Source organism: Chanodichthys erythropterus, chromosome 24, assembly GCF_024489055.1.
Source record: "Chanodichthys erythropterus isolate Z2021 chromosome 24, ASM2448905v1, whole genome shotgun sequence".
Lineage (NCBI taxonomy): Eukaryota > Metazoa > Chordata > Actinopteri > Cypriniformes > Xenocyprididae > Chanodichthys > Chanodichthys erythropterus.
The window spans coordinates 25,346,566-25,374,494 of NC_090244.1; the positions used below are offsets into that span (position 1 = coordinate 25,346,566).

General features: G+C 36.9%; 2 protein-coding genes across 3 annotated transcripts; one reads left to right on the plus strand and one right to left on the minus strand.

Moving 5' to 3' along the window:
* Positions 1-15: 15 nt before the first annotated feature.
* spi1a (Spi-1 proto-oncogene a) lies at positions 16-10,904 on the minus strand. Of its 2 annotated transcripts, none has more exons than XM_067380609.1 (5): positions 10,667-10,904; positions 10,130-10,184; positions 9,842-10,014; positions 2,433-2,586; positions 16-2,035 (listed from the first exon to the last, which is right to left on the minus strand). In XM_067380609.1, the coding sequence occupies exons 2-5, from the start codon at positions 10,140-10,142 to the stop codon at positions 1,719-1,721; spliced, it is 657 nt and encodes a 218-aa protein (XP_067236710.1). In that variant the 5' UTR covers positions 10,143-10,184; positions 10,667-10,904; the 3' UTR covers positions 16-1,718. The 2 variants fall into 2 exon arrangements, with proteins under 2 accessions (XP_067236710.1, XP_067236708.1); XM_067380607.1 differs by lacking the exon at positions 10,130-10,184 and adding an exon at positions 10,245-10,335.
* Positions 10,905-20,381: 9,477 nt separating this feature from the next.
* tmem276a (transmembrane protein 276a) lies at positions 20,382-27,071 on the plus strand. The gene is made up of 4 exons (XM_067380107.1): positions 20,382-20,800; positions 21,523-21,636; positions 23,508-23,645; positions 26,549-27,071. Exons 1-4 carry the CDS (start codon positions 20,428-20,430, stop codon positions 26,794-26,796), a joined length of 873 nt encoding a protein of 290 aa, XP_067236208.1. The 5' UTR covers positions 20,382-20,427; the 3' UTR covers positions 26,797-27,071.
* The last annotated feature ends 858 nt before the right edge of the window (positions 27,072-27,929 follow it).

Consider the following 27,929-nt stretch of genomic DNA (forward strand, 5'->3'; position numbering starts at 1 on the left):
GATGTTAATGGGTGATTTTCTTTTTTTTTTTTTTTTTTTTTTTTTTTTTCTTTCTTTCTTTTTGTCGGTGTGTGAACATTATAAGGGAAGTAATACGGATTATGTGAAAATGTTGAATTTATACACCTATCAGTTTCAGCTGGACACACTCTAGCTCACTGATATCGCACATGTGATTTTCGTATGGCTGTTTTAACCATGATGTTTAGTTCTGCAGCACAAGTTACGTACATGTAGTTTTTAGGTTTTTCCTTTTTGAGACAATTGTTAACTTAAGAGCTGAACAAAAAACAATGTGAAAATAAACTTGACAGAAGTTGCACACGTCTTCTATGCAGTCTGTCTTTGATAGTCATTTTTCGTTTTCTGTTGATGTAGTTTCTTTGTGCATTATATTGTGTACTCAAATCCCATTTTAGTTTCTGTTTAACTCTGTGTACATAAATCAAAAGACAGTACTATCATTTAAAGATTTCTCTGGTTTCTCTTTTGCTCTTTTTTTTCTGCCCACCATTTATTTCCACTTTAAAAACAGAAACCAAATCCTTCAAGATAACAATTGCAACATTACTTGAGTGATGAAATTAACTTTGGAAATGCCCTAAAGAGCAAGGAAATCAACAAGTTCTGTGAATTAATTTGTTTTTGTATATGGGGAATTCTTATTATTCACTGCCCCCTGGGTGGCAGCATAGAGCAAAGTCGCAAGATTAGACATTCATTTTTGTATTATTATTATTATTATTAATGGATTGTCAGAATAATTTTTAAATAGTTAAAATATTTTTTTTTTTCATAAAGTAATTCATAAAGGATAATTCATAGTAGAAATAGATTTACCATGAACATCAAATGTTATACATCAATAATAGAATAGAAAAACTGACAATTTTGTACAGGTATAAACAAAAAATGTTCCATGCTTGTCACATGCTGTACTTATCAATACATGTTTTTATGTAATTACACAGTAATAATGCTATTAAGCATGTAATATATGTAATAATGCTCCTTAAATTATTGTAGTCCCCTAGAATGTTTCCTACCTATCACTGCATTAACAGTTTTGCTATAACAAACACTACAAGAAGTCCAGTAGGAAGTAAATAAGCATTTTTTTCTCAGGTAGGGATGTTGTATACTTCCAGGTTCATTTATTTAGCAGTGTGACACCTTCACATAATAAAAGGAAAGATTTTTTAATAAGCATAATATAAGTTAAGGCTTTAGTTATTTGTGTGGAAGCATTTGGGAGTCAACCTATATGAAACTGTCAAAATAGCTGAATACATAGAAATGTCCTACAGTATAACATGTTAAATCCATCTAAATGACTTTAAACAGCATTTTTTTTTTTTTTAAATTGTATTATTATTGTTGTTGTTGTGCCATTTTCATGACCATGTTAATTGAGCGACTACATGGAATTTTTTCCCCCCTTAAATCCATTTGTCACATCACTGGTCTATTGCAATGTATAGTGAAATAATTGTGAAATCAAAAAGCTGATTTAAAGTGGTTAAAAATGTCAATGTCCATATCAATGTCCATGTCAGCTACCCAAATATTACATATCCCTATATTACCTATAGGCTACATATTACGTATCCCTGAGATTACACTTTTTACTGCAGAACAGTGACATGAGAGAATTTGTGAAAAATGACATTGTAGGTAAGAGACACTAGATCTAAAGGAAATATTTTGTATCCAGAGTGTCAGTGATGATACTGCCTCCTATCCATAGTCGTCCTCCTCATCACCTCGCTACTGAACTGGTATGTAAGTTTCTTCTTGACCTTTTTGACCTCTCCGGTCTTGCCATAGTTGCGCAGGGCCCTGGCCATCTTCTGGTAGGTCATTCTCTTGCGGTTGCCCTTCTGCTGGCCCCAGCGGCTGGCAAGTGTCTCCTTGTGTTTAGAGGAGAACTGAAAGATGCCTCGCTCTCTGTCCACCCACCAGATGCAGTCCCGCATGTCTCCGTCCTGCAGAAGGTCCAGCAGGAACTGATAGAGACGCACTTTCCTTTTGTTTCCTGTAGAAATTGACATCCATTTTAAAGTCTGCATGGCACACAATCCCATTGGCTTGCCACTTTTGATATTAATTTTTTTCAAATTATTTTTAAAGGAGTATTGTGTTCAAGTACACTTTGAGATCTGTAGATAGCATTAATTGCCATATAAACATGATTACAATAATGCATTTACAATGGAGATTATGGGGCAAGACATTTTGGAGGGTTTAAAAGTAGAAACTTGATATTTTTGGTAATGTTCTTATATTAATTTATACTATAGAAATAATAGTGTAATGGTTGTATGCTACAGTGTTGTAGCTGAGACCAGAAGAGTCCATGACAAGACCAAGACCATGAAAATATTGTCTTAGGCTTGGCCTAGGGACCTTTTTTTTATTATTTTGAAGCTCACCTGATAGAGTGCTGGAGGTGCCCGGATGCCCATCATTGTCGTCCTCACCTTCTGACACCTCAAAGGGTGGACTGCGTCCCCCGGGGTCCTCCTCATCTGTACTGCAGTGGGGAAGGGGGGACCGTTGGTACAGCGCGTGGGGGACGTATGTATACTGTAAAAACATACCAACAATCATCAGTCTTACCTCCATATGAATGTTATTATGCTAACCTTGACACAGGAACTCCAAAAATCAAAGCAATCATTGACCAACTCGAGAAAACTTTTAATGAAATGTAATTTAATTTTAAATTAAAAAAGAATGAACCTACACCTTTAAAATTTATCCTCAGTGGAGCGTGAGCAGATTATTTGAAAATATGCAATTAGAAGGTATGAATTTATCACCAATTTGCCAAAACAAATGTTTTTTAACTAAACATAGAAAAGTAAACCTGCACCCCTAAACCCTAACCCTCAGGGTGGCGTGAGCAGGTTGCAAGAAAAAATGAATGAGATTGTACGAATTCATATAAATTTGAAAACAATTTGCCAAATATTTCAGGTAAACTGAACTTTCATTGTTTTGAGTTGTATGAACTCATTTCTTTTAATTTACACTAACTTAAGTTTAACTGAAACTGGGCTGGGATTTCTATTTCCCAGCATGCTTTGCCCATGGCACTCGAAAGGGAGAGTAAATGCTAAAATTAAGTGTTATATAATGTTTTTTTGTGCAAGATTAATGGTAAGGGAAATTAGGGAATTTAGTAGTGATTCATGTTTTATGCTAATTCAGAAGACTTTCTGTTAATGTGGGTTTTTGGAGAGTTACCATACTGGTGACAAGCAGTGCATTCTGCTTGGTTTGAGAGCAAGTAAATTACATGTTTTAAGTTGCTGTACTCATTCAGTGAATGCTATACCATGCTATTGTTAACATGTTAGCAAATTAGCAAGTTGGCTTTTTCTGAATTTTCTTAGTAGGGTTTACAGGGAAGTAAATAACTCATTTGATTTGCAAGAACTCAAAAAAGTTAATTAACTAAATATTTTATGTTAATTGCTATCAAAATGTATGAGTTAGCTAACTCAGTACTTCAGGTACTTAACTCAGTACTTCAAGTAATTAACATGCATGAGTACTACAAACTCAAAATTTTGTAGTTTTGCTTACTTAAAATTGGGAACATCATAAATCGATTTAACTGATTACCTCAAATTTTTTGAGTTAGCCCAACTTATTCAGGTTTACAGTGTGTCATGAGACTCATTTAATTGGATATTGGATAAAAGAATATATATATAAAAGCAAAATGACTGACAATGCAAATGATCAAGCAATGTTTTCTGAAAAGTTTATCAAATGTACATCCCCCCATACTTATTTTCTAGCAGAAAATGCTGGTTTAGCATGATCTTCTATTAGTGGTATCAAATACTTGGAAACCACAGAATTACTTTACATTGAAAGAGGAAGTACAAAAAGTCAGTGTCAACAGAAAGGGACACACAATGGTGTGGTCCCAGATTTACAAATCAAGTGCACATCACGTTTTGCTTCCAAATCATTCCAGAGAGCCACAAAGTTTCATTTCTATCAGCAGAATCCAACAACACAAACACATTTCGTGTATTAGTAAAATTTTTAAATGTTCTGTTTATTATTTAGTTATATATTTGCAGGGGTGTATCTAAAATAAATGTTTACACTTATTTTAATCTAATTTAAAGGGTTAGTTCACCCAAAAATGAAAATTTTGTCATTAATTACTCACCCTCATGTCGTTCCACACCCGTAAGACCTTCGTTCATCTTCGGAACACAAATTAAGATATTTTTGATAAAATCCGATAGCTCAGTGAGGCCTGCATCGGCAGCAATAACACTCCCTGTTTTAATGCCCATAAAACTAACAAAAATAACAAAATAGCAACTTTATTCCACAATATCTAGTGATGGACGATTTCAAAACACTGCTTCATGAAGCTTTGAAGCTTTATGAATCTTTTGTTTCAAATCAGTGGTTCAGAGCACCAAAATCCCATGATTTCAGCAAACGAGGCTTCGTCACAAGTGTTTTCAAACTTCAGTAGAATCGCGTGAGATGTGGATTTAATATTAATTCTGTGTACTGCTGGCACTGCATGAGCAACTGCCATTTAAATGAGTGGCAATGCTGACAGCTTTCTCCTAGTATTATAGACCAATAGAGAGTGCTGCAGAGATGACGTCAAATCCCGGAAGACTAATTCGCCACTGGTTTCTTTGAGATTTTCCCATGGGGTTTTATAATGAGGTTTTTCAATTTATGAGTAAAATAAAGCATGTGGTAAACATAACTTTATTTTGTTTGTTTTGTTCTACAATGAAAATGCACACACTTACACCCCAAACTCTCTTATCTAGTTACTGAAACATAACTTTTTCCAAAATAAACATAACTGCTTCAAAAATTTGTGTTTTCAGTATTGGGGGTTGTAATTTACGTTGTACAAAACATCAAAGTATCATCAAGTTATGTTTACCACAGGCTTTATTTTACTCATAAATAAAAAATAAAAAACCCATTATAAAACCCCCTAGGAAAATCTCGAAGGAACCAGGGGTGAATTATTCTTCTGGGTTTTGACGTCATCCCTGCACCACTCTATTCAGGCCAGGTTATTAATGATCAGTTACGAGACAAGTGAGAACCAAAGATGTTAACATCAAATCTGGCACAACACAAGGCATATTTGAATCAAACATGAGTGCGAATGAGATTTGAGAGCTTCAGCAGAAAAGAGGATTTTTTAATGAATAATCACTTTAGTGGTCTATTCTTCACACAAAACGATCGTATGATCAGGGTGTTTTTTATTTTCAAAGCAGTCAAGCGCAAACCCCAACCCACAGCCGATTTCATTGGTCAACTCAATCATGCAGTTGCCCAACAAGAAAAGTTCAGACTTCATTGATTCAGTTCAGGGTTCAGAAACTTTTACTTGTACAATAAATTCATTACAATATTGTGTTACTCCCTGAAAAAAGTAACTAAGTATGCAATTATGGAAAGTAATGCATTACGTTACTTATGCGTTACTTTTGTGTTGCTTTTTCTCATCTGGACTGGGCTTGCTTGTTTGTTTTTTTTATAACAAAAAAAGTTGTTCTATGTTTGGCAAATATAAAGGCCCTTTCACACTGTAAGTAAAATGAATAAACCTCAGGCAGAAGGAAATGCACATTCACACCTGTACAGTAGAGGTTGCAGCTCAGACAAAATTCAGCACTCTTCAACAATAAAACAAAAAAATTAAACACCAATGTGTTGTTCATCTAAAGTAATTTTTGCTTATTATTATGCTTGAATTGGATCATAGACGGTAAGCAGCAAAGACATTGGTTAAAGGTGCAATATGTGCGATTTTCTGTCCGCTAGAGGCCGATTAAAAACAAAGGTGTAGCCTGATGATGCCAAGTTTGAGCGTGGAATCTTGGGACATGTGGTCTTCACCTCACTTCTGGTGGAAGATAATTGGGATAGGACTCGGGAAGAAATCATGTTCGTGGATGCAATTATTAATCTTACTGTTGTATAAAGCAGAGCAGGACTGAGTGTTGTGGGAACTGAACAAGGCCGCTGGAGAGATGGCACAACACACGCCGTGAGCAGCGGAACTTTTATTATGCCACAGTCGCCGGCGCTGCTTCTGCTTTTCTGGTCAAGCGTACGAGGTAACACAGCTCTGTTTATCATATTAGATACATTTGAGTGTGTTGAAAATGTTATAACATTAATCTGTGCGTTCGCTCGGTGGCTGTTATGAGACACTTGTTGCACACTGCAGTAAGCTAGATCGATTTTAGACTATCATATTAAATGCTGGATGGCTTGTGTTGATAAATGGCATGCAATTAATTTTGAAACGTATTGTATGATGGAGAAAATGCTGTATTACTGTTACTAAAAATAAAGATGCATCTTTTATGCTATGTTAGCTACTTCACAAAATAGTGTTTTTCTCTGAGGCATGGTAAAGCATGGTACTCATAAAAAATCAAGAAAAATAGATTTAAATAAAAGAGTAAATGTGTTGAGCTATATAACAATAATTAGTTTTCTGTCTATAAATATATCAAAACCATTGTTCCCTTGTCTATTAAAACATGTAAATATTAAAGTGTCTTTGGTGTTTTCGTGTTTTCTACCAAATAAAATGGAAACCAAGGGTAACGCGGGTATGACGCAATTGACAGGCGACTCCTCACACGTCCCGGAGCCTTGGTTAAAAATGCCATTTTTTTTTCACAAATAGTTGCAAACATTTGGGATATTGTAAGTACTCAAATGAACAAAATATATAAAACTGGCCCAGCGGTTTTTGGATATTTTACTGCAAAATTCTTACATATTGCACCTTTAATAAAGTGAGATTAAATGCATAAAGTATATTTGCGTAATTTAACATATTTAAGTAGTGCAGGTTTGTGTAATATTCTGAGTTTCACTGTTTTTATTCATCTTGAGGAATACTGAATTTATTTTGTTTATGTGAGATGTGTTAAATGCCTGCTCACATTTAGTCTAGAACAGTGGTTTTCAACCTGTGGGCCGCAGCCCACTAGGGGGCCTGCGAGATAACATAAGATTAATTTAAATATATTAATATAATTCATTAATTGTATTATTAATACGTTAAATAAAAAATACATTTAAAACAAAGCACCTCCTCTGTAGTAGGTACTCTGTGATTGTTTCGGATCAGCCCAAGCCGTTTCTCATCGTGCTGCTGTGAAATACAGGCTCAAAACGCCCAACTGCTTCATGAACCCTTACGCAAACTACATCTCTCAGTTGAATAAAGAAAACCAGTGTCGCTAAAAAAAGGTTTTGATGGATGACAATTAATGAATCTAAAGATGATTACAGTGACACACAGGAGTTGTACATTAGGCATGCGCGAGTTCATTATTATTGATGCGCAAACAAACTGTGGATGTGCACTCTCGGCTCATTGATCGCTGTAACATCATATTTCTGCATGAACACAGTTCAATATATTTGCGTAGTTGTCAAAATTAATGTACTGTGACTGTTTTATATAACGGATGCTCACCAAAGAAGCGTGTTTTGGAGAAGTTTGAGAGGATCAGTGGTTTTTATGTACACATAAGGCATCAGACGCTCCAAACATAGGCATGGTTGCTTGTTCTGACAGAGGAACTGTTCGGTGATGACATCAACCGCCTTCAGATCGCTGATTTATTAAAAATAATAACATGTGAAAAGTAATAACACTAGAGCATAAAAAAGTATTAATTTGGGGAGTGTGTACTGTATGTGGGGGTCCTTGCCTTGGCCTAAAAAAGGTTGGGAATCACGGGTCTAGAACTACAACAGTCATCATGTTCACACAGCGCACACAACACCTCTACACTTACTCACGATTTCTCTCAACATGGGGACAGGAGAGCTGTCCATCAATAAATGGGAAACAAAGTAACTTGTGTTACTTATTTGAAAAAGTAACTCAGATATTTTCTTGTAAATTTAAAAGTAATGCTTTACTAGTTACTTGGAAAAAAGTAATCTGATTACGTAACTCACATTACTTTTAATGCATTACCCCCAACACTGCTGTCTACACTGGATCCGGTGCAACACGACAAACGGCAACAGTAAACTCATGCCTTGTTCTATTTATGATGTACTACATGCTACTTCTGACAACAGAACAAATGGTTTTGGAAGTTCCGTTTTGATATGTTCAGTTTAGAAAGCCTCAAGCTAAATCAGGGTAGCACCATATTTAAGTTTTGACAGGAATGTAAATGATGCTGTGAGGAACAGAAGTACAATACATTCAATGGATTGTACTGTTGTTTAACAACATACATTGTTCAGCTGACGAAACATCTCACCCCCCAACCTACCCCGAGACAAAAACTCCATAAGAAAGTTTTGGGAGTTGTGAAAATTGTGATCTAGGACCTTTATGCAGTGCTTTCCATTGTAAAGACTGTACGTCTGTCCTGCACATCCTTCACTCTAAAAAATGCTGGGTTGTTTCAACCCAGATTTGGGTCAAATATGGACAAAACCAACCGTTGGGTTAAAAAATGCATATAAAAATGTAACCCAATGGTTGGGTTTGTCCATTTTTGACCCAAACTTGGGTTGTAACAACCCAACATTTTTTAGAGTGTTGTTTTCATCAACATTAAATTCAAGATGGCGTCTTACCTGAGTAAGGTTTATTATGGGGATACGCAGCAATGGATGCAGCCAGCTTAGGCATGATGTTAGAGTTAGGGGTTAGTATTTGTTTCGCCATTATGTAGGCAGTTATCATTGTGACTGACAGCACTAATAAAATCTTTAAAACCGGCTATGGGGTGGGTTTGTGTCTAACTGGTTGTGCATGATCTCAAAAAACAGCAGAAGCTAAATTGTATGGATTAGCCTGATTTTATTGTGTTTTTGTAGCTTGGCAGTGCCAGTCTTTAATTCGCTTTTACTTTATGGAAAACAGCAGCTTGGATATTATGCTAAATATCTCCATTTATACTTGCATATAGAGAACAAGGACAATTTGTGTTTTTGTCATTATTGTATGTTTTTGTCATTTTTGGAGCTTGACAGCACCAGTCCTTAATTCACTTTTGTTTTATGGAGAAGAGGATATTGTGCTAAATATCTCAATTTATACTTATACTTACATAGAGAGGACAATCTGATAGGGTTTAGGGTGATTAAATACTGAACAAGTTTGTACTTTACATTCTTACTTGCTGCAATTTTGTTGCTTACATGCTGGTGAGCTGATCTTGGTCAGAAATTTACATTCAAATGGCTTATCTTACTAAACCAGATTCAAAACTCCTAGTTTGCATTAAATTCAGAGGCTGTCATTAGTTGAGGTTTGACTGTGATTGTGTTTAATGTGTGTGTGTAGTGTGTGTGTAATTGTGTAGCAGCAACAGTCTTCAGTCAGGAAAAGACAGTGTTGAGCAATCAGTCTGTCTTCTCCACTCACATCCTGCCCATCTCTCTTTCTTTTCCTTTCTGATTTCTTTCTCTTAGACCCTTTCTCTGATTACAGTACACTATTGGCTACTAAATGAATAATAATAGCTGAATATTCTCATTCAAAGGCTTTTTTTATTTTTATTGCAGACTAAAAGCAAAAGTAAAATAGCCACACCTCCAATGTCTTTCTGATTTGGCTGAATAGAATATTTACTGCATTTTGTACTGTTAAGAGGCTACAGTTAATGGTGCTAATGTACTAAAATCTGTAATTAGCAACAAAGAAGGCTTTATATATGTAAACAGAACCATTTCAGTACATAAGTTAAAAAGAAATAATTAAATAAAGAGATTTTTACCATTATGAAGAATTAAAGAATGAACAGAATTAACAGTAAAAGTTCCAACTAACCTGTGGAGGAATCACAGGTAGAAGTGTTCCCATCCCTGTATCTACAGATGGATGGAAGGACTCCACATCTCCATAGCGGTATGTGGTGGGATGCAGCTCAGTGAAATGGTTTCCTTGAGGCGGCTCAAATTCACTGTGATGAGCATGAACACTTGCATAGTCCCATCCACTTTCTTCCATGAGAAACAGCAAAGGAGAACAAAATTGAGCTCAAAGTCTGTTTCTTGTAATTCTTTTTCTGCTGTTAAATGACTTTTTTTTAAATTACAGTATCAGAAACCAACAGACCAGTTCCGGACATTTAGAACCTCAGACCGAGTGGGAAATGACGTGAATCATCACACTATGAAATAACAAGAATCAAATATATATTAAGGAACTGAAATGATTTTTTAAAACTCACCAGGATGAGTCTCAGGGTCAGTACTGAGATATGGGTAGAAGTCATATATCGGCCGAGCATCATGGTCATACGGAATTATTTCTTCAGACAACTGAAAAAAATTCAATTGTTTTTCTTTCGCTTTGTTTTTTTTACCTTTTTCAATTTTTTATAAAATTTAACTTAATTTTTTAAAAATTAAGTTAAATTTAGTTAAAAATGTGTAAAATGTGTTAGTAACTCAATAAATTCTATTTCTATAATTATACTATGCAAAACTTAACTTACTAAAATAAAAAAAAAAACACTACAAAATTATACTTTCCACAAACAAAAAAAAGATTAAATTATCCTTTAAATTTTTATTTATTTATTTTTTTTTTTTAGTGTCGCCTGGAAATATTTAAATTGGAAAGAGAAAGAAGACAATCTCATATACTTACAGGAGAAATAACACAGCTTTCCATTCTGTAATGCAACATGAAGCCCTTCAGTCATATAACTTCTTCTGTGGTGTCTATCTCACAGTTTCACACTTATTTACAGCAGAATATTGCATAACGTGGAAATTACTTCACAAGAGCGCTGTACTGTGGTATCTCTTTTCAAATGGGCAAATCTTGTTTTTAAAATCTTCTGCCTTCAGCTTCACTGTCCTGGTGTGAAAAAGACTAAATTTCCTGTATCGCCCATGAGCGATTAACCTGACTTTACTGAAAGATCTGGCCTCTGATAGGTCAAATGTGGTGATGACTCGTGATTTTTCATTTGTGACACTGTCAAGGGTTATCGACCAATCATGATACAGTTGATGGGATGGCCTTATGTGCATCTCCACCATCTCTTAGATGATTAATTTGTGTTTTAATTATTATCTGTAATTAGAAGAGTTCACACATGATAAATCTGACCAAAAATGTTAATTTTAGAGATTATTGAATGAAATGTATGCACACACACACACACACACAGGTAGGCCTTCATTAAACTGCATCAAACTTTCTGTTATTAAAAACTATTTTCATTGCATCAGGTTTATTTGTATATTTATTTATTTTTAAAGATCTTACTCATGGATTCTATTGAACGGTTTTGCACCATTGTACTAATACAGTACATTGAGTTGTATTTGTAATTGTGTCTAATGGAAAGCCCTCTGTTTTTGTCTAAGTTGTTGTGTAAATAGGCAATGTTGTTGTGGCTTTGAGTCAGTCAATCAGAGGGAAATTTTTACATGTGCTATTGTCTGAGAATCATAAACTTCAGCGTTTGGCCAAAGTGAAGTTCCGAGAGAACTTTGTTCCCTTTTTAATCAAAGCATTGTACTGTTATCGCATATTTTGAGGAAGCAACTACTATTGCAGCAAAGACAAATGCATTATTCTGTGTTTGACTTGGATTTTCATATGCTAAACTGGATTGACACAAGGTGTTTCAGGCATTGTTTTGAAAGTGGAAAATATGAGACAAAAGTTGATCATGTTTTTTTTTGTTTTTTTTTGCATTGTAAGAGCCAAACATTATCTATCTATCTATCTATCTATCTATCTATCTATCTATCTATCTATCTATCTATCTATCTATCTATCTATCTATCTATCTATCTATCTATCTATCTATCTATCTATCTATCTATCTATCTATCTATCTATCTATCTATCTATCTATCTATCTATCTATCTATCTATCATCTATCTATCTATCTATCTATCTATCATCACAGAAAACTTTCAGTATTTTCACACTTTTTAAAAAAACATCATTTATGTCACATAACAGATTTATAAGCTATTTTCCTGATGGGACCAAAAAAACCCCAAAAAAAACAAAAACAAGGATTTCGGATATTATCCCCACATCCCACATCTATGTGGGGACATTTTGTCTCCATAACAGGGTATACCTGAACAACAAACATGCGCAAACACGCACGCACACACACACACACACACACACACACACACACACACACACACACACACACACACACACACACACACACACACACACACACACACACACACACACACACACACACACACACACACACACACACACACACACACACACACACACACACACACACACACACACACACACACACACACACACACATAGTGTAAATGGGGAAGTTTAGAGCTTTCACATTCACTTCCCTAAATGTGAATGTGAGAGACTTTTATGGACACTTGTGTAATGTCATCTCTTTTCTGGAGTTGAGTACTCTGCAAGTATTTTATTTTTGGATTAAAAAAAAAAACCTTAATGGAAATTCAAATGTTCTTTTTTATAACAATATAATGAATGAGCTTATTTTGTATTGAGTTATATGAAATAGTATTTTGAAATGGCTAGTTTTTAACTAGATGACCAGTACATTGTGACTCCTGCACAGTGGGAACCCAAGGGTTTTTGTCTGTGTGCTCTCATGTTTTCCCAATAGTGCATTGCAGGGTATTTTTTAGGCACCACAGGAAGTCCGTTACATCTACACACACGCACACTCTCTCTCACAGTCACTGTCTCTATTGCACAACAGCTCTGAAGAGCTCTATAACTGTCTTGTTGTAGAACAGAGGACAATAGCCACAACACCGCAACTGTATATTGTTATATTGTTAACAGTGATCACTCAGAAAATACTTTCTTTATAATTAAGATATTAGATATGCAGGTCACACTTTATTTTAGGTGTCTTTAACTACTTATTAACTACTTGCATCAACAAATGAGTACTTGTGTTCATGTTGTATTGGGATTGGTAAGGTTAGGGACAGGTTTGGTTGGTATAGGTAGGTTTAACTGTGGGTTAAGGTGTAGGGGAAGGTCAACAGTGTACATATAGATGTAACTAAAGAAATTAATCACATCTGTAATTACATTCAGGTATTTCTTAAATATAAGTACAATGTTGTCTTTACATTGTACTTATATTTAAGAAATACGTGCATTGTATCAAATGATTAATTTAAATGCTAGCACATAGACATCTAATATAAAGTGGGACAAATACATAAGATAAAATTGCTACTGTTATAGTTATATTATTAATCAAGCATAAAAAAATAGATAATTTACACATCAAATGTCTATATCTGTCCCCACTTAAAACTGTGATTTTGGTCTGTGCCACATCAGAGGACTTGACTTTCTCAATTGTATTCAATAACTAAAATCATAATTAAAATTGATTAGTATTGGATCAACTGTAGTAAAAATTCACAAATTAAAAAGTGATTTTAATTACTTAAAATGCAATATTTAGTTGCTACCTATATTATAGAAAATGGAACACACCACATTCAGGTTTCAAAATTAAATAGTTTGATTTAGAGGATATTTTCAACCCTCTTACTTGCAAACCTCCATTCTGGAGAAGTTATAATATACAGAAGAATATATATATATATATATATATATATATATATATATATATATATATATATATATATATATATATATATATATATATATATATATATATATATATATATATATATATATATATATATATATATATATATATATATATATATATATATATATATATATATATATATATATATATATGAGAGAGAGAGAGAGAGAGAGAGAGAGAGAGAGAGAGAGAGAGAGATTAAATTTTCCTATTGAATTTGTGTATAATTTTTATACAAATAAGAATCTTATACATCCCAAATTTTGGTAGCAGGGTTGAAAAAAAATTGCAATTTAATATTTTATTTGACCTCCTGAGGTTGACAATCAATATTCTTTGTTCAGAAGTAACCATTGCTAACCTTTTATTGAAAAGGGAAACAAATATCTTTTCTAAACATTTTTTAACTTTATGTTGTAACTTATTTGTGGAAAGTGCCTTATGTAACAAACATAAAAGCAGTTTTCCCTGTTCAGTCTCTATAATGAAGATACAAAACATCTAATACACACACATCATGGACAAGTGCATGATGAGTGAGTCATACGGGATGACCGTAACAAAGGCAGTGAGATGAATGACAGATGGTTGTCTTGGTCTTTATCTCTGTGAACAAACTTCCTGTAGGTTACAGCCACTATAGCCATGATAACCACACTGCACTCTGACTAGCCACACGTTTGAGCAGGTTTTCTCGCTTTCTCTTGTCTTCAAGTCTTTCGCAAAAACACAAGATCACTGTTCATATACTGGAAATCATGTACGATTCTTAGTAATTGTACAGTAGTGCCGGAAACACCTGTAAAACAAAATCAACACCTACAATTTAAAAAAAAAAAAAAAGAAATTAAGGGTTCATGTGGATTTTTTTTTTCTTTTCATTTTTCAGCATGATGTCATAGGAGAACATCGTTAAGTTCCACATTGAACTTTTTATTTCCTAGTTCTTCAGAAAATGAACTATGTACTGATTCACTATATCATTTTATTTGTGTAAAATGAGCTGTCTGACACAGGTATGATGTGCCACAAGGCTCAGTCTTTGGCCCTTTCTTGTTCTCCCTTTTGGTGATATTATTAGGCAGCATGGCATTCATTTTCATAATTAACACACAGCTTTACATATCCCCCAGATAAAATTACAGATTGCATTAAGGAGATTAAAGACAAAATATTAAGTACAGTAAGTTCCAGAACCAAACAATTAAATTATAATCATAATGATAATAGTATTTGTCTAGATGACTTTTTGTGTAGGTCCTCAAGGGAGCTTTGCCAAATATGTGGAGTGGGTGCTGGTTCAGTGTGGATCTTCGTTCACCATCTGCCCTGTTGAAGAGGACAATTCCAGCCCCACTCCAGATGCAGAGCCCAGCCAGACATCAGCTATATCTGCACTGGAGCAAAAGCCAGAGCCCACAGCAGACTAAGAGCCTGAGCCCATCACGAATTCTGAGCCAGAGTGATTGGAGAGTATAAAAGGAATTGAGGGAATAAACTGGAGCCCTGCCTGCACTCCAGAGGCTGAGGTGCGTAAACCAAGCTGAAGCTCGACAAAATTGATGTTTGATGAGCTGGATGATGTGCTTGTTAGTCTTCAGTTACCGCTGGTTCAATCAAGTTCTAGGCTGTCTCAGTCATCATTGGATAAGTCCAGTTCCAAGTCATCTCATTCATTGCTGGATAGGTCCAGTTCCATGTTGTCTCAGTCATCGCTGGATAAGTCCAAGTATTCACTGGTTAAGCCCAGCTCCAAGTTGTCTCCAACGTCCAGCACCAAGTCTCCTTCATCGCCATTCCCTCTGCTAGCTCCTAAACGTCTATTGTGATCTCAGAAATATGGCCAGTTGATAATAGCTAGAATATCAAAATCAACTGCAGGCGGTAGATCCTTTTCCTATTTGGCACCTAAACTTTGGAACAGTCTTCCTAGCATTGTTTAGGAAGCAGACACACTCTGTCAGTTTAAATCTAGACTAAAAACCCATCTTTTTAACCTGGCATACACATAACACAAATTATCAATTTATATTTTCACATCCATTAAAGGACTGTTAGGCTGCATAAATTAGGTCAGCCGGAACAGGGAACACTTCCTATTACACCCGATGTACTCGTTACATCATAAGAAGAATAGCATCTATGCTAATATTAGTCTGTTTATCTCGAGGTTTACCATAGTCAGCCGAATCCTGACCGTATCAAGATCACATAGAAGACCTGCACCTAGACATGACCTTGACGCGTCCTTGAAATATCAGCAGAGATTGTGTCTACTATCCCCTGTGATGGCCTCACACGACACGACAGCCAGTGGCACAGATCCCCAACAAAACCATTTCCATACCGGCGTGATGAATCTGATCTTCTAATCCCAATCTGAGAAAAATTATGACCTGTAATGCTGCATGAATCATAATCATGCACTGTTCGTTGCTGGCCAGAGGAGAACTGGCCGCTCGAGTGAGCTTGGTTTCTCCCAAGGTTTTTTTTTTTCTCTACATTTTTGTCACCTGATTGGGTTTGGGTTCCTCGCCACTGTTGCCTCTGTCTTGCTTAGTTGGGGACACTTGATATTCAACAATGTTTTTGATCTGCCTGCATTGACACCATTGCATTGAACGCGACTGAACTGAACTGGACGATGACATCACTGTTTTCTCCAGAGCTGCTGTATGATTTTTACAAAAGCATGTATCAACATTGAACTTACTAAAGCTGGACAATGACACCATTTTCTTCTAGAGAAGATTATTTATTATTTTCCCGTTAACACTGTAAAGTTGCTTTGACACAATCTGCATTGTAAAAAGTGCTATATAAATAAAGGCGACTGACTGACTAACTCCAAGTCTCTTTCATTGCAAATGGTCCAGCCGAGCCTTTTCCTTCCTCCTCCTCTTCCAAAGCCATCCAGTTCCTCATCCTCTTCTTTGTTGTCTCCCTTCGGCCCTTTGGCTCATCCAGTGGATCTGCCTTCCCAGTCATCAGCTCCACCTTGGCCTGAGGATCCCTTAGCTCCACGTCAAGCCTCCAAGGCCTGAACTCCACCAAAGAGTCAATGCTCCCTCAGCTGCACCATGGACTGTCATCCCTCAGGCTCTGGTGGGCTCCTTGTCCCTCTGGCTTCACCTTGGTCCATCGTCACTCTGGCTCTGCCTTGGAGTTTCGAGTCAGCAGCTGTGCCTCGACCCTCCACCCCTTTGTGTTCCTCCATTGTACTCACTCCCACCATCTCCGCCCTGGTCTGCCACGGCTCCACCTTGGTCATGCCTGCCTGCAAATCCACTGTGGTCATCCAGGCCTACAGCTTCGCCTTGGCTCTGCGGCTCCACCTGGGTCTCTACGTCCAAAGGCTACACCTCAGTCGGTCATCTACTTGGTTCCACCCTGTCTCTCCACAAAGGCTCCACCATGGCTCCTCCCTACATCTGCTCCACCATGGACTTTCATGTTTCTGCTCTGGGTCATCCCCCTGCTCTTCCCATCTCTGCTCTGGTTCCTCCTGTCTTCATCCTGGCTTCTCCCACAATAATTTCTTACCTGGTCATTGTCTCCTTGGTGTCTTCCACTGCCTGCCCCTTATGTTCCTCCAGAGCCCCCTCCCTCCCTGCCTCCCTACTCAGCTTGGACTATGATTTGATTAACTTATTATTTACACACCTTTTCCATTGATTATCACCTGCTCCCTGTTCCGTTGATTATCATCCTCATTGTATAAGCCCTCAGTTTCTTCAGTTCATGGTCTTGTGTTAACATTACATTGGTATGTGTGTGCTGTCATACTTTGTGCTTATTACAGTTTTTCTCAATTGCTTAAACACATTTCCTGAAACTATGCCTCATATTGTCAAAACAGTAAACACAAATCCATAGCGTCTCACCCAATTCCCCAAACATCCTATTTTTAGGTCAAAATGAAACTCTACACTCAAAACCATTCACTCTTGCTGAAAAACCAAACTTTGCCCTCAGACATCACACACAAGCTCTCAAAAACACATACTACACACTGGTGAGATAAATTCTAAACAATACTACAAAAACAAAAAATGGTAAAAAGTTGTTGCTTGTGGGCCCTTGGACATTTTTTATTCCTTAATGTACTGTACAGTACAATACACCAAACAACAACAAAAAATATTCTGCCCCAGCATCACATCTTTGGTCTGGGACAGGCCAGAGAATCTCGTCAACATCACAAGCTGTAACTGGCCCTATCCAGGCAGCGGGGGTAAAACCCTCTTGCATGCCTGATCCACCCCTGGCACACATCAGCTGAAATGTCTAGTCTCTGTGTCCTAAAAAAATAGAAGTACTCTACTCCAACTGCAACACATCCTTTTTACAAAATGGAAGCAGACAGAAACTTTATCTGTATGTAAGGCAATTTGATGCATGTGTTGTAACAGAGTACAGCACTCAAAAGTTACAGTAGAGTACACTGAGGTACACCTACCTGTTTTCCTCCCTGAAGGTTCTTATGATTAAGGCGAGGGTGAAGCAACTTAAGTTTGGCTGAACTCATTGCCCAGCCTCCCCCATAGTCATACCATGGACAAGGACATGGTCAAATAGTGGCACGAATGTCATCTGAGACTCCTTGTCTCCTTGTATCCTTATCCTTGTCCTCCTCCTCTTTCTCTTCCTCCACTCCTTACTGCTCTTGCTCCTCCTCCTCCTCCTCCTCCTCCTCTCTGGTGTCCTCGACCTTTTCAATCACGACTCTGGATCCATTGTTCCAAAACTGAATGAACTGACTCGGGCTCTTTTATGTATCTATTGTAGGTTCTGATTGTTGTGTGATAAATTTTGACTCTTAGTGTTTCCACGTGGGTAAACGTGTGCTAATTGAGCTCAAGCTATGCTGACTTGAGTGAACAATATTGAACGCTAGCGCTTTCTAAATGACAACATGGTCTAGGCAATGAGAAATTAAGGAATTTGTAGAGTTTTGCAGTGACAGTTCAACAAATCTGATTCATGTGTCTAAACAGGTGAATAGTGTTTATAATTTAGGGAAATGGGTGTACTTTTTGATAAATGGTGTTATGGTTTTGAAATTTTAGTTCAAAAGCCTGGTAATAGTGTTTAAGCAATCAAGAAAAACTGTAAAAGACTATTTTCTCATTCATTCTACATCATGCAACTCTTTGGTCGATTTAATACATGCAAACCCTGACACTTACAGGACATTCTCTTATTATAATACTGAAAAAGTAGTCAATCTATTCATAATTAGACCTGATTATCATAATGTACTTTTGGGTGCATTCCAATCATCTTTACACTGTTTACTTGTCCATTTCTTTAGCATTTTTTCTTACATATAAATCCTGTAACGATCTAGCCCATCAATATCTTAGATAACTTCTCTACCTACTATCCCTCCCCCTGCCCCGGAGGTTGAAAATTAACAAGAGAGTTTATCTTGTTGAAATGTTTCTTTTTGTCATCTTTGCCTTTTTTAATGGGTACTATAAGGCACTATTATTTCACTAGTATTTTATTAAGCTGTTTTGAAATTATTTTATTGTGACACGTATTAAAAAATATATGTAAAAAGAATTTAATTAAATTCCTTTAAAGATCTCATGAACCAGTTCACTCTGATGAAGACACACTGATGAAGACATTTCTCCAAATAACCTACAGAAACAAAGGAACTCTTGGTTCCTAACCCTAATCCTAACAGAGAAAAAGTGTTCTTGATAACTTTTTTTTTTTATTTTTTTTTTTTACAAAGATTATAAAAATTACTGTTGACAACCCATTATTTTAAGTGCCACAGTACTCGATGACATGCTTCAGAGGATAAAGAAGTTCTGAAAGTCATACCTAAAAGGTAAAAGGGATCACTGCTCAACTGTGGTGATCCAATATGCAGATTCCAAGTGCTAAACATGGCCAGCAAAGCTTACTGATGCTCTACCTCCATCATCTGGTAATGAAGAGTATCTTGTTTATGTCCACATCTGCTGGTGAGGAAGACTTATTTCTAACTTGCAGAAAAACAGCTTAGATCAGTTTGGAGCAGCTTGAATTCCAATACGGTCTGTTTTTAGGTGAGCAATGCTATCCTGTGATAATAATAGTAGGCTAATATCGCTCTAAAAAACAAAATTTATATGTCTCGTGTGACATGTCTATATAAAGTTGCACTAATGGAAGAATCTCAGAACAATGCGTCCAAGTCATATATTTCATGTGTTATTTATTTGTTTGTTTATTTATGTAGGCTATTTATTTAGCCTATTTATAAAGCCGTTGTATTAAAAATAAATAAACGGCTAACTAACTAACTAAATAAATAAATAGACGATAAATATTCGGGGTCTGCTGTAGGCCTATAGGGTAGGCTATCTTTTTTTTTTTTTTTTTTTTTTTTTTTTTAAGAATGGCTGAGGACAAGGCGATTAATTTAATCAAAAATGTTTTAATTAAAAAAAATCTCAATTGTCCTGCATTTTTATCCATTAATATATTTTTCATTTTTTCCCGCGGTGAAATATCACCCGGACACGCATTGACGGGCTTTCTAAGATTCGCCCGAACATCCTTTATGGAGACAGCGGCAAACACAGCTGTTGTCTGACGAATCCGGAGCGCTTTCATCAGCAGTCTCCAGTGTCGGCATTGGTTCTCCTTCATCCCGACTCAAAACGAGCAGCAGCAGAGGCACAAACATGTCTGTCTAGAGCTCCGACACCATATTTATCGTCCTGTTATGTCGGGTTTAGGATGATATGGGTTCGGTGGAAAATGTGACAGTTGTCCGCGGGCATCATGAGGATATTAACGGCGTCCGGGCTCTTCCTGGCCTTTTGTTCTATCTGGCTCTTGGCCATGGCCATCAGCACAGACTACTGGTACGAAACAGATGCGAGGAAACACCGGGACCGATGCAAAAAATACGCCAGCAAGAGAAATGACCCAGGATACATATATATTTCCAACCAAAACCTCCCCCTCCGGATGCGACCGAAAGCGGCTAGTGTGAGTCAGTCTGAGCCCGGAGCTCCTCTGCGGGAATCCCTGCACCCTGCGCCCGTCATGGAATCACGCTGCAGCCGCCGCTACAACTCAACTACAACCGGACTGTGGAGGAAATGCCATCGAGAAGGGTTCGATCTGGAGAACGAGGATCTGATTTTTAAAGGTGATGATGTTTATCAGGCCCCGTGTGAGCAGTAACCACATTCCGAGTTGATTTTGAACAGCTGTAGTGTTTGTTTTACATATGTGAAGGAGTGTTGAAGAATGTTTGGCGCTATCCAAGGTGCTGATCTCTCGACATCAACACTAACCACACGCTCATGTTCACACATTTATCACATTTCAACTAAAATACAGAAACAGATGGAGTCTGTCAGGGCAGTGGGATCCAATTGTTTTTGAGGTCTGAGAGATCCCAAGGCCCCTTTAAAAAAGGAAAACACTCTACTCTAACTACATCTGGTATATATTATGTTTGTTCCTTTTTGAGTTTCCTTTAGCTATACAATAACAAAAGCATAAATAGATATTTTATCTTAAGTAGGCCTATTGTAATTCTTCTTAATCTAAAAATGTATTCTTTGATCCAAGCTTCTTAATGTGATAGATGATACAGTTTTTCAGGGTAATGAGATGCAGATGCTTTAGCAGGACATGAGAGTAAACTGACTTGGTTGACTGATGTTGTTTGTAGTCCAGTTAGAATGTTTGTTGATCATAATCAAAATGAAGACTTTGAAAACAAAGTTAAGGGCCTGCAAATGTGTGTAGACATCTTCAGTTACTACTTGTGACTGCTCCACATAAACATCCAAACTCGCATGCACTCATCTGTGTTAAAGTGATCCGCACTATTATTACTGAAGTTTCTGTGAATATCTGCAGGTTTGCTTCAACGCTGCACGCCGGTGAAGTATTACTATTCCTCAGTGAATATCCCTCGAAATCTGCCAGTGAACATCACCAAGACTATAAGACAAGATGAATGGCATGCTCTCCGTAAGTCAGATCATGTCATATTTACTGCAAGCTTTGAGTCTGAGCGCTTGGTTTGGTATCTGAAAGGTCTGTAGGTTTCATTCTCACAAGCATTTATCTATGAACCATCACCATTGTGCTCTTGATCACACTTAATCTCTGAACATGTAATAAGTATATTGTAAGCTTCTTTTATTAAAGCATCAATAAAATTATTAATTTGCAGGACCACATCTGCACTACGTTCTTAAACCTTCCTTTCTTCCAGGCCTTTTGGTTATTGTTTATTAAGTAATTAATCTATTTTGTTATTTTACTTTGAACTATCAATAGCAGTGTAGCACACTTTGCTTGGTTTAACACATTTTACCATGTTTAAATCCATCTCTTAAAAGTTATCAGTTTCAGTTGAGAGCCGTTTGTCTGGCCTTCCAGTACACATATAATGTTAGAATTTTGAAATGGTAACACAAACTAGACTACAACTTTGATGTTGGCTTGAGAAAGCCTGGTCAGAAAGTTTAAATTAGTTTTAAAAGTTTGAAGTCTGAAGGTATAAGTAGTTTGAAGTTTTTAAAGACGTAGTCAAGTTAGTCAAGTGTTTTCAGACACTTAATTGCATGTTAATTGCAATTAAATGAAAATGTATTATAGTTTATATATTGATATTAAATGCAATTTTTTGACCCACTTAAATGGGACTTATATGTAATTTCATAATTGCGTCTGTTGTCTTTTAAATAAGATTAATGTGTATTGCTGAATGTACTGACAAGCAGTTATGTTAAACTAAAATCATTTTAATTTAATTTCTACTGAAACATCATGTAATGTATTTAAATATACTTGTTATTACACATCTGTAATGATGAAGTTGGGTTACACTTTGTTACAGTAATAATACATTTAAATACTGGGTAATTTTGGTTGCACTTTATTTTACAGTACGTGCACTTACTTGTACTTACAGTGTACTTAACTAAGAAAGCACTAGTTAATATAAGGTAACTACATGGGTTAAGGTTAGGTTTAGAGGTATGTTCAGGATTAGTACCTACTGTAGTTATTACCCAGTTATTGTAATTACTATAATAAGTACACAGTATGTACATGGGAAACAGGACTGTAAAATAAAGTGCTATCATAATATTAATTAACAACATGTACTTAGGTTTATGGTTCGGATTAGGGTCTTTAAAATAAAGTGTTACCTGAAGTAGCAATATAGTACATTTAAAATATATCAACTTTCATCACACTACAGATAAAATCATGTACTTTACATGTGCTTCAGTATATAAGCAGACACATCAAAATAAGTGTACGACAAAAGATTATTAAACCATAATGATTTAAAATATACTTTGAAATAAAACTTTTCATTAATATATATTAATTAATATATTTAATAATTTGATAAGATTACAAATTGCACTAAAAGTGTCCTTAAGTGTTTTAAGAAATGACATGAATGTGGTTTCTCTTTAAGTACACTTAAGTGGCCTTATTTATTTTATAAACCTTAAGGCCTGGTTTCACAGACAGGGCTTGGACTAAGCCAGGATTAGGCCTTAGTTCAATTAGGGCATTTAAGTAGCTTTTATAAACATACCCTTGAAAGAACATTACTGGTGTGCATCTTGAGACAAAACAATGGTACTGACATATTTTAAGATCTGTCAGTACAAGTTGCTTTCAGTTAAAATGGCTCTAATGTGCATTTTAGTCTAGGACTAGCTTAAGCCTTGTCTGTGAAACCGGGGGTATATTATCTGCAAGTGAAAATATACTTTCAAGATTTTAAGAAGCCTACAGTACATGTGCATGTTTAATACAATTAACAGCACTTGTTTTTCACAATGGATCCTGAAGCTATCTGTTTTCTCCTGCAGATTTGCAGCGGATGACTGCAGGTTTTATCGGTATGGCTGTAGCCATCATTTTGTTTGGCTGGATCGTTGGATTGCTGGGCTGCTGGAAGCACAACGAGTTGATGCAGTATGTAGCGGGACTGCTCTTCCTGATGGGAGGTGAGACTCACTCGGTCTTGTGTAACAGTACAAACAACCACTAGGTGGCAGCTTATAACTGAGAAAAGAAATAATGGCAATTTGGAATGGCATATTATTCCTACTAGAAATGTATGTGAACAGTATGCAATGCTTCTGTATGCACAGAATATTACATTCAGCAATACAATGTACTCAAATTGACCTTCCGTGTCCATTGTGATGAATTAACTCTTTCCCTGCTATAGTCTTATTTTTAAGTTACCAGCCAACAACATTTTTGATCCTATTCACAACGTTCATGGCCTTTTGAGTATTTTGTTTTATGAATATGTAAACAGTTAATGTATCAAAAGAACGAACAGAGCCTCTGCTTTTAAACAAATAAACCAATGAATGAAACATTTTATTCTAGCTTCATTCATTCTTTTTTTTATCAACACTTGAATGTGGGTAAGCAGATCCAAGAACCACAATGCAACATGATTGTGATGTCACAACAGCAACTCGCAGTTGACCCAGAAGTGATCAATGGCTTAGGGCCTTCCATTTAAACCCATTGCAAGGTTTCTGCCAGTAGTGGGCACTTGTGCAATGTAAGCAATGACGTACATCTGAGTGAATGAGATGGAGGGAATGGCATAAAAAAAAGTAAACACAGCCCTGGGCTGCGTTTAACTCCACTTTTAGACATACACTCGCAAACTTCCTGAAGCACTTCCCCTTGGAGGAATCCCCACCGCCATTTAAAAAAGTGCATCCAACTTTGTAAAGTGTACGAGGGAAATTTATTTAGACAGACCCTCGACCCACCTCATGATTTCGGACAGACTTCTGAGGCAGCGTAACAGTTTAATGATCTACAGCAAAATAGTTTGAGTTTTGGTAAGAACTAAACAAATATTTAATTACTACAGTAGTAATTTTTCGCTAGAAATGACATCAAAAGTGGAAAATGTTGGTCAAAAACATACATTTACACACAAACTGACCAGCAAACGCAACTTTCGGATGCAATCTTTATTTTTCTAGTTTAACTGTCACATAATGGGAACGCACAGGATTGTGGGATATCAAAGGATACCGAAGGATACAGCTATGCTGCCTTCAAAAATCGATCAGATGAAGGTATCTCAGGAAACAGGAAGTGAAGCTTACATTGGATTCGGACGTGCCTTGATGCCTTCCTACCTTGAATCCTCCGAAGGCAGAATTTTTTCAGTTTTCAGACGTTCTGTACTATTTCAGAAGATCCATAACAGCGCCCCCAGAGTGCAAACATACACTATATTGCCAAAGGTTTTGGGACGCCTGCCTTTACATGCACATGAACTTTAATGACATCCCATTCTTAATCTGTAGGGTTTAATATGGAGTTTGCCTACCCTTTGCAGCTATAACAGTCTCAGCTCTTCTGGGGAGGCTGAGACTCCAAGGTTTAGGAGTGTGTTTATGGGAATTTTTGACCATTTTTCTAGAAGCGCATTTGTGAGGTCAGGCAGTGATGTTGGCAAAAAGGCCTGGCTCGCAGACTCCGCTCTATTTCATCCCAAAGGCGTTCTCTCGGGTTGAGGTCAGGACTCTGTGCAGGCCAGTCAAGTTCCTCCACACCAAACTCGCTCATACCTGTCTTTATGGACCTTGCTTTGTGCACTGGTGTGCAGTCATGTTGGAACAGGAAGGTGCCATCCCCAAACTGTTCCCACAAAGTTGGGAGAATGAAATTGACCCTTCACAAAGAACCGCCCCCTTAGTTACAGTTGCTTTGTCCGACAATGTGATGTCATGACAGATCGCTGTAGCGCCTCAGCTCAAGCAGCTCGTGAACCAATCCTACTAGCTAATTTATAGCATCAAATTAACATGAAGTTCAAGTCCACTGAGGTTTATCTTCTAACTTCTGACTGCTTTGTCGGACAAAATGGCGGGTTCGGGGTTATGATTGGTTAGATCGCTTGTCAACCAAACTCGCGAAGGGTCAATTGACCATGTCTTGGTATGCTGAAGCATTAAGAGTTCCTTTCACTGGAGCTAAGGGTTCAAGCCCAACCCCTGAAAAACAACCCCACACCATAATCCCTCTCCACCAATCTTTACACAATGCAGTCAGGCAAGTACCGTTCTCCTGGCAACCGCCAAACCCAGACTTGTCCATCGGATTGCCAGACAGAGAAGCGTGATTCGTCACTCCAGAGAACATGTCTCCACTAGAGTCCAGTGGTGGTGTGCTTTACATTGCACTTGGTGATGTAAGGCTTGGATGCAGCTGCTCGGCCACGGAAACCCATTCTATGAAGCTCTCTACGAACTGTTTTTGAGCTAATCTGAAGGCCACACAAAGTTTGGAGGTCTAGATATTGACTCTGCAGAAGGTTGCAGACTTCTGCACACTGTGCGCCTCAGCATGCGCTGACCCCGCTCTGTGATTTTACGTGGCCTACCACTTTGTGACTGAGTTGCTGTTGTTCCCAATTGCTTCCAATTTGTTATGATACCACTAACAGTTGACGGTGGAATATTTAGTAGTGAGGAAATTTCATGAATGGACTTATTGCACAGGTGGCAACCTATCACGATACCACGCTTGAATTCACTGAGCTCCAGAGAGTCCCATTCTTTCACAAATGTTTGTAGAAGCAGTCTGCATGCTTAGGTGCCTTATTTTATACACTTGTGGCTATTGAAGTGATTTGGAACACCTGAATTCAATGATTTGGAGGGGAGTCCCAATACTTTTGGCAATATAGTGTAGATTGCTTGTCAATGGCGGGGAAACATTTTGTCGTAAATGATGTAAAATCTTATCAATGCCGGGGAAAGAATTAACTGATAATAATAAATAGAGTCTTTTTTGACTGTTTCAGTTCATATTGTTTGTTGTTATGAACTCATTGTGTTGTTTTGTTTGTGATTGTGCTTCACAGGCACCTGCTGCATCATTTCTTTGTGCACATGTGTGGCTGGTATTAATTTTGAGCTCTCGCGGTACCCACGCTACCTGTACGGCCTGCCGGAGGACATCAGTCACGGGTACGGCTGGTCCATGTTCAGTGCATGGGGCGGTCTGGGTCTGACGCTGCTGGCTGGGTTTCTGTGCACACTAGCGCCCTCTCTGCACAGTCCCCAGACCACCACCACACACAAACCACGACAGGAGAACGGCATGGTGTGACACTCGCACTCTCCCACCATATGTGCAGATACGTTAGCACAGACATGTCATACTGATGTAGACAAGTGTCTTTACATGTCAGAGAAAAATGGCAAATAAACAGTCACATACACAGCAGACATTGTGCAGACTATAATAGGATGGTGAAAATAAATATTGATCTAGAGTGCAGCTGAGCTAAACTTACTGGTGTTGAAGGAAAAACTGCACTGCACTGCACTGTACTGCAAAAAAAAAATCATATTCAGTATTATTGTCTTATTTTCCAGAAAAAAGAACTATACCTTATCATTACTGAGATGTCCCTTGTTAAAAAGAAGTGCACTTAATTGTATTGAATGCGCACTTGTAGTGTACTTCAAATCTTAAAATTATATTTAAAAAAAAAACTGTACTTGCAGACATAATAATAATAAAATAAAAGGCCACTTAAGGCACTTTCATAACTGTTTCTTTACACACTTAAGTACTTTTTTTTTTTTAAAAGTGCACAAAGTCAAATTAAACGTTTTGCTTTAAGGTACATTTTAAATCATTATGTGTTAATAAACTTTTGTCACACTTAAAGAAGTACACACTTTGATGTTGACTAAAAATCACATGCAAAGTACATGATTTTAATTGTAGTATGCTATGTGATATTGCATTTAAAGTTTATATAATTTAAATGTGCTAAACTGCACATTCATCATTACATACGGTATGTGAAATTACAAATATATTTAAATATATGACAGTAGAAATGCTATAGTTATAATTTACTATAACTGCTTGTCTGTGCATTTGGCAGTGCACTTTAACCAACAGATCTATGAAATTAGATATAAAGACGTACTTAAGTGCTACATAAGAGGGTCAAACTAACTGCATTGAACTATAATGCATTTTCATATACAGTTTTTCTCAATTGCTTTGGCTTTGGAATTTTTTTCCCCAAAAAATATGTTCAGATCTCTGAACAGTTAGTTTCTTGTTCACATTTCTTATCGAATTAAGCAAATTACATGTGTTTTGGCACATGTGCAAAAGAGTTAGTACAATTGTCTACAATTTGCACAATAATTAAATGCACATGGCTTGTTGATCAAAACTGATGAGCTGATTCTAAGCGAAACTTCTAAACATTATTTCAT

Excerpts from the sequence above, each read along its gene's own strand:
- spi1a (XM_067380607.1), bottom strand. The coding sequence starts at position 10,705 with ATGTTGCATTACAGAATGGAAAGCTGTGTTATTTCTCCT. Across the intron at positions 10,015-10,244 it reads TGACCCTGAGACTCATCCTG|AAAGTGGATGGGACTATGCA; the intron begins GTGAGTTTTAAA and ends TTCTCATGGAAG. Across the intron at positions 2,036-2,432 it reads CACCTCCAGCACTCTATCAG|GAAACAAAAGGAAAGTGCGT; the intron begins GTGAGCTTCAAA and ends CAATTTCTACAG.
- tmem276a (XM_067380107.1), top strand. The coding sequence starts at position 20,428 with ATGAGGATATTAACGGCGTCCGGGCTCTTCCTGGCCTTTTGTTCTATC. Across the intron at positions 21,637-23,507 it reads AGATGAATGGCATGCTCTCC|ATTTGCAGCGGATGACTGCA; the intron begins GTAAGTCAGATC and ends TTTCTCCTGCAG. Across the intron at positions 23,646-26,548 it reads ACTGCTCTTCCTGATGGGAG|GCACCTGCTGCATCATTTCT; the intron begins GTGAGACTCACT and ends TGTGCTTCACAG.